This window comes from Mustela nigripes, chromosome 13 (genome assembly GCF_022355385.1).
Source record: "Mustela nigripes isolate SB6536 chromosome 13, MUSNIG.SB6536, whole genome shotgun sequence".
In the NCBI taxonomy this organism is placed as follows: Eukaryota; Metazoa; Chordata; class Mammalia; order Carnivora; family Mustelidae; genus Mustela; species Mustela nigripes.
This window is the reverse complement of record NC_081569.1, coordinates 53,879,206-53,891,823: the sequence shown is the minus strand read 5'-3', so window position 1 is coordinate 53,891,823 and position 12,618 is coordinate 53,879,206. Positions and strand designations below refer to the sequence as shown.

Genomic DNA, 12,618 nt, shown 5'->3' with positions numbered 1-12,618 from the left:
TTATTTTAAGGATTTTAAAGATGCCTTCCCAGTAAAGTACTGTGTTTGGGTGACGTATCCTTTCTCAGATTTGAAGACATCCCACACTTTGTAAATCTCAGCTTGTTTGTAATGCATTTCTGCTGGGTGAGTAGGGCCTTTCATGATGCATGGCTTTAGCTGTGAGAATGTGGGAAGACATTTACAAATACTAAACTCAGGGTCCATTCTTTTTGGAGAATGACCTGCTCACCCTTCAGAAAAACCAAGGCAGACAAGGTCCCATTGGCAAGAGAGACCCACCTGTGAACGGCCACCCTTCATTCACGGGGACTTGGGATTGCTGACCGTTTGCAACCGTTGCTTCTTCCTTATGTTATTGTTCAGTTACCGGAAGGTGACTTCAATAAACAAATATCGTCCATAACTTCTGAAATTTTTTCTGCTTGCTAAATACTATGTTGTAAAGCTCCAATTACTAGTTCACATCTAAACCTCAAAAAATAGATATGTATTAGAGGAGGACTGGAAAAACCTTGACTCATTCAGAGAAGCAACAGATGAAAGATTTCAGACCATGAAGTCTTTAGTCAAAAATAAAGGCACGTTGTGTTTAGCTTACTTCTTTTCTTTAGCTTTAGAACTTGACTGAGGAAGGTGGAAGTGATTGCTTGGGCCACTGCTGAGTCCTCTTGGGGTGGAACACTGGCGCAGAAGAACCAGTACAGCAACGGGATATCCTATGGCCAGTCTGCAGATGCTAATTCCCACTTGGTTCTGATCTGTAGTCTTCTTTAGAACGTTCTTCTAATTTAATGTGTTTCCTATGCTCTCTCCCACTAAAGAAGGCCATAGAATAATAATGTTATTTTGAATGGGGCTTGGCATCTAAGTAGTGAGAACTTATTAGCTGGTTCACGCCAAATCTTTGTGCCAAGAAGCAGGAGCGAGACATATTGCATCTGATAAAGAACTCCTTGGTTGTGTGAAGGAAACAGTTAGACACATCTGTCAGATGCTGAGGTATTATAGATGTATTGGAGTAATCACTAGGTAGGTGGTAGGTACCATTGTTCCCTTGTTTCTAACCCAATAGGCCAGAAGCAATTCTCACTCACGTCTTTTGTGAGATGTCTCTGACGTTCACGAATAATACAAAACCACGTTTTTTTTTTTCAGAGTGTCAATCCATACCTACAAGGACAGAGACTGGACAATGTGGTCGCCAAGAAGTCAGTCCCCCATTTTTCCGAAGAGGATAAGGACACAGAATAAAGTGAAGATGCTGGGTAGAAACCCACACTGCCTGTTAGCCCTCGGTATGGCTTATGTGCACGTGTGATTAGAGCCCCTGTGAACGGCAGCATGTTTCTAATTTAGACTAGTACGGATGAGAAGCAGCTGTATTTTGATATTGCATTGTCCTTCACGCGGACAGCTCTGCTTTCTACTAAATTAGAAGAAGAGCTTTTTTCTTTTTAAATGTGGATCTGTAGTGGGCATTAAAATTAAAGTGTCTATATCACCAACAGTAAAGAGAAAGACGATGAATGAAATGTCCTCGGAACTCTTGTAGTTTAAAATGGTGTTTTGGGCCACACTCTTTTGGCCGAGTCTGTGAAAAGCTGGCATTTGATTTTGATTATGTAGTTCCCCAGCCCTTGGGCGTCGTTACCCGTCAGTAAAGGAGACTGCACTCGAGAGGAGGAGCCGACACATTTCACTTGGCTACATCTTAATAAATGTGTATGCGAGCACTGGTGTGGGAACCTTTTTTATTTAGAGCATTATAAAAACAATTTATTTGCTTACGAGAACAAACTCCCAGATACGGTCTTATCTGGTCTGAACGCTCATACTGTGAAGTGAATGGAGGCTGGCACCACGTCTTCATTTTACAGATGGCGGGACCGAGACTCCTGGCTTCCGTGAGAAGCTGGAACCGGTACTTGTCAGTACATGAGGATGGAGGTCTTTGACTTTGAGTTATTGTGTCTGTTCATCAAATATCGGGCTTCTGCCACATGCCAGGCACAGGGCTGGGCTCTGCGGGCACACAGGGGACTCGGGCTGACACCGTCATGGTTCTCAGGCAGCAGAGCCTACAATCCGGGTCCCAAAACCTCTTTCGGTGAGCTTAGAGCTGGTCAGTCTGTGTGACCAGTGGGCTCCTCAGTTTGTTTTTGTTTGTTTGTTTGTTTGTTTGTTTGTTGTTTTAAGATTTATTTATTTGAGAGAGAGAGCAAGAGCACAAGCAGGGGTTGCAGCAGAGGGAGAGGGAAAAGCAGACTCTCCACTGAGCAGGGAGCCTGATGCCGGACTCGTTTCTACGACCCTGGGATCATGAGCTGAGCAGAAGGCAGATGCTTAAAAGACTGAGCCACCCACGTGTCCCTCTCCAGCCTATTTCTGAAAAGGTGGGCAGTTTTCATTCAGCTGAGTCCTCCCAAGTCAGAAAGCCAATTTAGTGGAAGGCTGGCAGGATTCAGCGCACCTATGAGATTACTTCTGTGTCCTTTACCACGCTTCACTGTAAAGACGACAACAGTTTCAGGCTTTGAGATGACTGGTCTCAGCCCCCTGGTCTCTGAGAGGGAGACAGCAGTGAGGAGGCACTGAGGGAGGAAAATGGATCATTCTTGATTTAATTTTAATGAGTGCACATTAAGTCTGAACGTTGGCGATTTATCTAACAGGAAGAGCCTAAATTGTCTTTAGTTAACATGTGGGTTAACATGTGAGTCTGTTATGATCATTTATAAAAATCAAGAAAGGCACTGGCATCTTTTTCATAGCAGGACACGTTTTTTCTAGAGAGCTTCTGCAGGCAGTTTCCCCACATTTCACAGCATGATTTCTGAAGTGCCCTGGCCACTGGATTCCCAAAGATCGTTCCCGCGTGTCCTAGAGCCCTGCGGAGCTGGGAGGCCTTACCCCATGAATCTTGTGTTTTGTTGGCATTTAGTTACTTTTTCCTACCAGTTTTAACTCTCACAGAAAAACCAAAGGATATCTCTTTTTCTGTGATGGGACAGAAGGAAAGAAAAATGGCTAAAAGCAGATGTTTTGAGACCGGAAAGACGAAAGTGAAGTGAAGCAGGAGGAGGTGAGGTCATTGTGCCTGTGTTTGGCCTGTTTGCCCTCAGAGGTGCCCTGTTGTTCTCTGAAAGGCAGGCTGGGTTTCCAAGACTCTCTTGTCGGCAGAGCTCTGTCCACGTCTAATGTGAGGTCACTGAGAGGAGAGGAGAGGGTGAAAGAGTGTAAGGAACCAAGGTATTGTGCTTTCTTTCCCAGGAGCTGCATCTTCTCTAAGGACGCATCTCCTGCTAGGTGAGCATGTTATCCGGGCTCCCGTCATGTTGCCTCCTCCCCTGGTCCCCTGCAGCAGGAGGAGGCCATGGCTTCTGCCATATTGGTCATCCCCGGGTTATTTACCCCACCCTGTGTGGCTTCCTGGCCCCTCCATCACCCTGTGACCCATTTTCTATGTTAAATTCCTTCTGTTTGAAACCTTTAGAGTGCTTTCCATTTTCCTGATTGGACCTTGCCTGATAGAGTTATCCAGTGGGGCAAGAATTAAGTACTGTGAGAAAAATTCTGAACAACCAAGGTGGAGAACAGATAGGATGGTACTTCTTGATTGTTCATGTGAATAGGATTCACTTGAGGCTATTCTTAAAAATATACACTCTGATGCAATAGAACCAGGATAAGCCTTAGATTTTGCATTACTTAGAAGTTTCTAGGAGATGCTGATGCTACTGCTAGGAGATGATGTTCGTGATGGTCCATGAACAACATCTGAGTAGCACAGAAATAGGGGAGTAGGAAAAGATGACTGGAAGAAGGTGAACTGCTCCGAGAGACCAGTTTAACTTAGTCTGAATTTATAAGGACCCTGTCAGCATTGCCACTCTCAACACCTTTGGAAGAAAAGCAGATAGCAGACAAGAGAGTGGGCCCCATGGTAAAACGTAAATAATTCACAGATCTGAAACCCCCAGAGAAAGCCACACAGAGATGCCCTGTCATAGATGTGAGACTTTGTTATGGATTGGGCAGAGACCAATGATTTGAGAAGTCAAAAGAATGTAGGAAATCATGTGGACCAAAGTCAAGTCAAGGAGTTGGCATTTAGGGGTGGAGGGGGGAAGTTTGGATTCTTGACAAAGGAAAATTTTCAAGTGACCATAAATGATGTCTCAGTAGAGACAACTACAAAAAAGCAGTTAGAATTGAGTGGAACTAAAGACCAGTGGACTTGAAGAAGTGGAAAAACCATGAAGTCAGGGAACAAAAGACAGAATCATCAATGCGAGAGATAAAGTCAAATTAGAGAGGGGAAGGTCAAGGTACCCAGGTTCTGTACAAAGTCAAAGCTGTACCACAAGTTTGTAGAGTGCAGGGTTAACTTGAGATCCAGGATATTCTGCCAGTAATTGGACTCCTGAGGGCCCATGCATATATGTTCTTTCTCTTCTTCTTATAAAGTTCTAATTCTCAAAGGAATCTGTCACCCTCAAAAGGTTAGAAATCACTATCAAGAGTAGCATGGTGTGAGCCACATTGGCAGTCACTGTGGAATATAAAAATTTGTCATGAGGGGCTCTTGAGAAAGAAAGAAGAGGACAGAATAACTTCTCTCATGTGGGTTTCAAAAGGGCATCGTCATGGTCAATCATTATCAATGGCTTCTACAACAGTGGGTGAAAAACCAAGAAATCAATTCCTAATGGCTAGATCAGGCCAGCAGCATCTGAACCCACCGGAAAATCAAATCAAGGAGAGGTGGAGATTATGTGCCTCCTGCGATTGACTAATGAGAAGCAATGTCAACAAAATACTCTTGCCATAACAATTTATCACGAACCTCTAGATCGAAGTCTCTGCCAATAGCAAGCACAGGAAGTAGAAAAACATGGTAAACACACCGCTGAGAAGCAGTCACCAAAATCTAGAATGGGGGAGACTATAGGACAAGGGACCTAGCTTTCATGAATGAATGAATGGCAGCAATTGAAACAAAAAGTTGTGGGGAGAGCTATTATAGATTTTACAAGACTTAAGAGACATAACAAACCAAATACAATGTGTGAGTCTTATTTGTATCCCGACTCAAATCAAATTAAAAAGACATTGAAGAGACAATTGACTAGTGACAGACTGAATATTTGGTAATACAGAATATTATGGTTTTATATATACATATACATATATATATATATATATTTTTTAAAGATTTTATTTATTTGACAGAGAGAGAAATCACAAGTAGGCAGAGAGGCAGGCTAAGAGAGAGGAGGAAGCAGGCTCCCTGCTGAGCAGAGAGCCCGACGTGGGGCTCGATCCCAGGACCCTGGGATCATGACCTGAGCCGAAGGGAGAGGCTTTAACCCACTGATCCACCCAGGCACCCCTATATATACATTTTAAAAGAGCTCTCATTTCTTGGGGATAAATTCTGACTTATTTATAGATGATAAGCTGTCTTGGAGTGCCTTTAAAATAAGCCACTGGTAATGATGGTGGGAGGGGTTTTGGAGGTATAGATCAAGTTTGGGCATAAAGTGATAACTGTTGAGGTTGGGTCATGGTACATGGAGATTTGTCGTACTTCTGTCCTACATCTGTGATTATTTGGAAGTTTCTACAATACAATCACAATTAATGGTTTAAATATAAGAGTAGTTTATGTATGGTAAGCATTGACCTAGAAATAACAATGTAGAATAAGGTATAAAGCTTTACCAGAGAAGGCTATGGAAAAAGTGAGGAACCAAACAGGAAGATTAATGAAGAGAACTTCCCCGGAAATTCTGTGCAGGGACCTACCAGTGTCTTCCCAGAAGAGAAAATCTGGTGGTGGTGATGGTGAAGGGTCAGAGTCCCTGGGTGGAGATGGGAGTTTCATAGAAAGCAGAAGGTGACTTGAAGCAGTAAAGAAGGGAGACCTTCATCAGACTGATCAATTCAAAAGGGCCATTTCTTTCTGGGGGAGACTGGGCTGCATCTACAGAAGAAACCCATCAATTCTCCTGGGAGCTGGGTCATTAACTAACCTCTGGGATCTGTCAGTTTTTCTGCCATGCTCCAGACAAAGATCTTTTTTTTTTTTTTTTAAAGATTTTATTTATTTATTTGACAGACAGAGATCACAAGTAGGCAGAGAGGCAGGCGGAGAGAGAGAGGAGAAAGGAGGAAGCAGGCTCCTCACTGAGCAGAGAGCCCGATGCAGGATTCAATCCCAGGACCCTGGGATCATGACCTGAGCAGAAGACAGCGGCTCAACTCACTGAGCCACCCAGGTGCCCCTCCAGCCAAAGATCTTAAAAGTCAGGAAGGTTGTTATTTCTTCCCCCCATCTGCTCCCAACACACATACACAGTGAACTAAAGAAGATGAAAGAAGGAAGAAAAAAGAATACTTAACACGGGCCAGAATGTAAGGCCTAAGCGCTAGCACCATCACCATCAGATCGAACTCCCACTGTGGGCATAACCATCGGGAGACCTCGGGGAGCAGTTAACACAGCATGGGGAGGGCAGGCCACCCTAGCACTGGAGGAGTTTACAATGGGAGCGTTCTAGAAGAGAATTACCTCCATTCTGACTGCCAGGAGAGAGAGAGAGAGAGGACTTTTCCAATTACTCAGGTAGACGCAAAGGGCAGCAGAACCATCCTTTCTTCCTCCCCCTTCCTTTGAAATCTCTCAGAGATACCAAGCTTCCCTGAGAAATGTCATAGATAACAGCCACAGCCAGAGGCATGGGGCCCTGGGACCAGAAGTCTCCAGTTCTTCCATATCTGCCACAGCATCACAGGGTGATCACTAAGGTGCCACCGCCTTGGCCCAGAGGGACAAGGGAGCCAAGAAAACAGAAACGTTTATTGCAAACAGCAAATGTCAGGTAGATGGCTAGAGGAAGTCAGTCCTCCTGGGACAACTGTGGGGCAGTTGTCAGAATCCTTAGGGGGCGGTGGGGGAGGGGTGTGGTTGACCATTATACTTATCCTGGGGGGTTTTCATTAAATGATTTGTAGCAAATACTGATGGAGGTATAAGGTAAGTGTGTGGGAAGAAGAGATACAAAGGCAGCGGCAGTAAAGCTAGACCAAGGAAGCCAGTGTGGTGTGCAAAAGTGAACGTTTCAGGGGTGGCGTCGTGGGGTCCAATGGAGGGTAAAATAAAGATGATGGAGGCAGAGGGTGCCAAGCTGGCACACCATTGGGCAGAATGTTGCAGCAGCTCCCGTCCAAAGCCTAGTTATTACCTCATCTGTGAAAGTCCCCATTCCCCCATTTCTAGTCTCATTATTACTACAAAACTAAAGCAAAAGAAAACGAAATAGTTACTGCTCTTTCTCTGACACCCAAGAATAGCACCTGTTTTGCCAGACCTTACCTAGAGCCCTTTTCTAGCAATGGTGGTGGGAGTCAGCAAACACCTGTTGTAAGGGGGCAGAGGGAACTATCCATGAGAGCATCCAAGCTGCAAGGAGCACCTGGTGGGCTACTGGTTTCCTCAGTACTGTGCGATCAGCAAGAGTACTCCATAAACCCAGCAGTCTTTTATGTATTCAGTAGTTATTCAAGCATATCCCCGGCAGGTGGTCCAGAATCTCCCTCCCCAGGGCTCCTCCAAACAATTGCCTAAGAACCCCAGGGTCCAGGTCATCAGTCTGGAATTGGGGAGTGGGGATTGCCTGAGCACCGTCAGCCGCCGCAGGCATTTCTTGCCATAGCGTTACCACTGAAACTTGGCCTTGCCTAATGTCTAGACAGTTATCTAGTGAGATGCCAGACTCAGTCCACCGGATGGCTGATGTGAAGTTAAAACATGCTGAATGCCCAGTCACAGCTGCCTTCTAGAGGACAATCCAGTTCTGAAAGCTGGCAGAACTGCTCTGGTATGTGCCATCCTGCCAGCCTCTTCCGTCCCCCTCCCTCCAAGGACCCCTCATAATTAAACTAGGTCTAGTTATACCCTCTCTCAGGACACTGGGATCCACGATACTAGAGAAGCTGGCATTGGAAAGAGCCCTTCCATGGGGCACCCAGTTGACTCTCTGCAGAGAGGATTTCCGCACACACGGGTGGAGAGGAGGGCGGAGATTCTTTCTGAGGTTCTGTGATTCATCCACTAATACCTCAGGCATCATGGCTGTGCCAGGTGGGGAGAAAAAATTAATTATGAGCCCAAGGAACCCACAGTGCCAGAGCCCAGTAGAGTAGCAAGAGACACAGTAGGATGTGTGCAGGTATAACGAAAACCCACAAAAGGGGCAGCTGACCCACAATGGATGGATCGGGAGAGGAAGCCAGAAGGTCACACCCAAGCTGAGTCTCCAAGAGTTTTTCAAAACCAGGAGGGAGAATGCTTAAGGCAAAGAAACACATGCACACGTGCAAAACCATAGACGAAAGCACATGGGGGAGTTCAGTCTGGTGGTCATGTAAAGGGTAATAGGTCGGGCAAAGCTGTGGGGTAAGTCTGGTGATAGAGGCAGAGACTGCATTATGAGAGCCAAATGGGTAATACTGAATGGTGTGGGCTTTATCGAGAAGGACGAGAGTCCCAAGAGGATTCTGTAAGGGGTCGGGGCATTATCAAGTTCGTATTTTAGAAAGATCCCTAGGGACAGTGTGCAGGCGAGGCCGAAGGCTGTTCAAGTTTGTCATCTAGACAAGAAAGAATAGAAAGGCAAGAGCCAGGGAACTCGAAATGCTGACATTTCAGGGCACAGAGAAATTCCCGGTCTTATGAGCCCTGGAAGCTACCTGCGAAGCAGACAGACTTGATGTTGGGTGCATCTACCAACTTTGTCTCGCTGTGTACCAAAGCTTAATCCTGGGAGAATAGGAACCCCGATGCAGTGGGTAGATATCCTTCCCAGCAGTTTTCCCCTAGACATACAGTCAGGTCAGAGGTCATTTTCTCCCCCCACTCAGGTAGCGCTGGCTCTCTGAGCACTCTCCTCCGTGTTCCTGGGAGATCTTACACACGCTTCCATACACTCTCTGGAACAGGCCATAATAAGAAGTGTTACTATCTACACAGGGCACATTTCATATACGCGGTTCATATCATCCTCCCTCCTCACGTTTTTCCCATGAAGCTTGTGAGGCTGAAGGGTTACATGACTTAACCAAACCCCCGCGGTTAGGAAGGGGCAGAGCTGGAACTGACCCTGAGGTCTCCTGGACACTCTTCCTCCACCTATACACATTGCGACTAGATCCTTATTTGCTTATCACATGTCTGCCTCACTCTGCCCATTTTTTCTTTCTCTCCGGGGGCCTGGCTAAGGGCCTGACAAAAGCAGTAGCTGCTGAGAATGAACTCTGTGGGATGTTTTAAAGAAGTCGTAGAAGTTTGATCACGTAGAGTATGCATAAAGAGGGAAGGGTGGTATTTTCACCTCTTACTTCGGTAGGGTTGACAGACGGGCATGGAGTTGTGTGTACGGTTCTCAAATCCTTCCAGACCCAGCCAGTAGAACGTCTCCCTTCTTTCCTGAGGCATTGCCCGATGGCAGCCGTTAAAAAGTGTCAGGGCACAGAATTCAGAATTCTAACCAAATATCTTAATGTGCTGCACCCCAGGGAGTGCTGTGGGTGACCTATTTCTTAGCGAAGGGGACCGGACCACTATAGTGGTCCTGCTTACGTTGAGGGTGAATCTGTGGGCAGGCTCCACATCAGGTTACACCACAGGCTTTCATCTGCTCGTGACCTCTGACCCTGGAAATATCTGGGAACCATGTCGGCAGCAAATGGGGCATACGCCGCCTTGAACTATATCAAGTGCTCTGGTAACAGCTTTGGGAATTAGAACAAAGAAACTTTGGGAAACTTTGGCCTGTCGATGGGGAGCTTTCCTAGAGCCCTGGAAGAGAGCCCCAAGGAGAAGTCCTTGAAAGGAGTCAGTTCCATTGCTCCTCAAAAGAATGTCCAGGGCATTCATGAGGTCCACTGAAAGCCAGACCTATTTGAAGGGGCGTATATCTTAAAAAAGTAATATTCCCTGAAGCCTGGGCTTTACCAACTGCCTAAACATGGTGAGATTCAAGATGCTGGCTCTTTACCTACTTAACTTACTGTTTCTAAAGGAAAAGACTTTGTGGCTGTCGGGCTGTTCTCTCCAAAGAGTCTGGTGACTTCACTGTGGATGAATCAGAAACATATGGATCAAATTTCCTTCTAAAATACACTTCAGTTTGGCAATTAAAATAAAATGTGTACAAATTGGGCACCTGGGTGGCTCAGTGGGTTAAGCTGCTGCCTTCGGCTCAGGTCATGATCTCAGGGTCCTGGGATCGAGTCCCGCATCGGGCTCTCTGCTCAGCAGGGAGCCTGCTTCCTTCTCTCTCTGCCTGCCTCTCAGTGTATTTGTGATTTCTCTCTGTCAAATAAATAAATAAAATCTTTAAAAAAAAAAAAAAAAGTGTACAAATATAGCAGATTTGGTGGCCACCAGCCCTGCGAGAAGGGGGTGGCCCAAGTTACCATAACTATTTCCTGAAAGAAAACTTGATTGCTAATGGGCGCAGAAGGAGCCATGGTGAAATTTGGTAAGAGATATGTGGATGGTGCACCTTGGCTTCTGAAACTTGTGAGCAAAGACAGGGTGTTTATGAAGATTCTAATAGACATAGGTCCTTGAATTTGGGTTTCAGAATACTGACTTATAAGTTAGAAGGAAAGATTCTTTTAGGAAAAGCAGTGCTGAAAATTGGAATGGGATAGACCTAAGAGCTCATCCTAACAGACTGAATGTTCCATTGTTTGATGAATTTAATAATATGGCAGTAGACCTTGTTGAGAAACAGAAACCAACAGAAACCAAAAATGTATACACAGGAAACCTAAAAATGTTTTCAATAACTCTTAGCAGAGGCAACCAAACACATGAAGAGTGAGAAACATCTTAATGAAAACAATTTGGCAATTACAGTGATTTATCCACAAGAAGGGTATCATACGAATTTTTCATTTTTCAGGTCACTTTCCGTAGTAGGACTCGTCACATCACCATCCTTTCTTCATTCATTTATTCTTTCAGCAATAATTTACCAAGAACCTATTCTAGGCACCCAATACTAAGCCATGCTCTGGGATTTGGGAGTCTTATTCAAAGATGTACAACATACAGACTCTTCCCTCCTGTAGTTTGTAGAAAAACACAGAAATCAATGTTTAGCTATTTGTATACAAATTGTTACATACTTGATCCTGTACCATCCCAGCTGAGCAGAGTAGTTAGGCACAGAAACTTTGTAATTAGATTGGCATTTGACCTTGGGTTCTGCTATTTACAAGTCGTGTGGCCTTGAGTAAGTTATTTCATCCCACTGAATTTTACTTGTCCATTTGACAACTGGCAAAGGGTAATCTCTACCTCATCCCATTGATGTGAGGATAAGCTCCCCGCAATACAACCCCTGTATTAAATCTTGGTTTGGATATCAAATTCAGAATTAGTCAGATTTCAGTGCAAGAAAAGTGATCTGATGCAAGGAATTGGGTGATTACAGAATCACTAAAGATGTGGAGGAGCAAGGGGCAGGGATCCACAGCTGGGCTTACCTGGTCACCAGCATAGCCGGGATCCAGAGATCACAAAGCGCTGACTGCTCTCACTTTGATGACTGATGTATGACATCCCCAAAGCCATTGTCTTGACACAGGAATGCTGAGTTTGCCTGCAGCTGCTGCCTCTCATAGCAGAAATATCAGCAGAAGCATAGTTTCTCTCTCTTGTCTTCCATCTTCAAAATCTTGTGGAAATGTATCTATTCAGTGTTCTAGTTTGCTCCCAGAATCCTAGCTGCCAGGGAGTCAGCTAATGTCATTTTTAGCTTTCTAGCCCTTGTAACCCAGAAAGGAACATAGAAGTTGATGGAAGCAAATATTGTGTGTCAGCTGACAGTATTTAAAATATTGTCCCAGTGTTAACATATGGTAAGGTCTTATATGTTAATTATGATTGTGATAGATACACAAGTCGAAGCCAGCATTCATAAACTATTATTCTGAGGTGTGAGGTCATCTATATCATATTTTCCTTCTCTACTTTGTCTAAAGTGTATAATCAGGAAATCCGTATATTCCATACAGGAGTGACTGACACTCTGGTAAACGAAAGCCTCCTTCAAAGGTCTAGCCTAGTTACTCTCATCTCAGTTCACGGAGTCTCCATTTTCTAATAGCTCCTAATGAGAAAGTGTGGTCATTTCAGAGGTTACCCTCTTTTATCTTTTTATTTTGGGGGGATGCTTTTTGGGGATTTTTGTTTTGTTTGTTTTTTTAGTCAGGGAATGGCTTCTTCTCTCTCTCTCTCTCTCTCTTTTCCTATAGATTGTTCTACTGCTTTCATTTGTTTGAGGCAATTTCACTTTAAAAAAATTATTTATTTGAGATAAAGCGAGAGCAAGCCAGAGAGAGAGAGCGAGAGAGCACAAGGAAGGGGAGGGGCAGAAGAAGAGGGAGAAGCAGACTCTTCACTGAGCAGGGAGCCCAATGCAGGGCTCCATCTTCGGACCCTGCGATCATGACCTGAGCCGAAGGCAGACGATTCACCGACTGACCCACCCAGGTACACCTGATTTCATTTTTTGATTATTGATTTTGTTGCCAGTA

At 44.8% G+C, this 12,618-nt stretch overlaps 1 protein-coding gene across 3 annotated transcripts in view; it reads left to right on the top strand.

Moving 5' to 3' along the window:
- SCG5 (secretogranin V) overlaps positions 1-1,736 on the top strand; it is a 52,291-nt gene extending 50,555 nt beyond the window's left edge. For all 3 annotated transcript variants that reach the window (XM_059372460.1, XM_059372459.1, XM_059372458.1), the window contains one exon: positions 1,159-1,736. In XM_059372460.1, the coding sequence (XP_059228443.1) occupies positions 1,159-1,254 (96 nt within the window). In that variant the 3' untranslated portion in view covers positions 1,255-1,736. The remainder of the gene's footprint in view (positions 1-1,158) is intronic.
- The last annotated feature ends 10,882 nt before the right edge of the window (positions 1,737-12,618 follow it).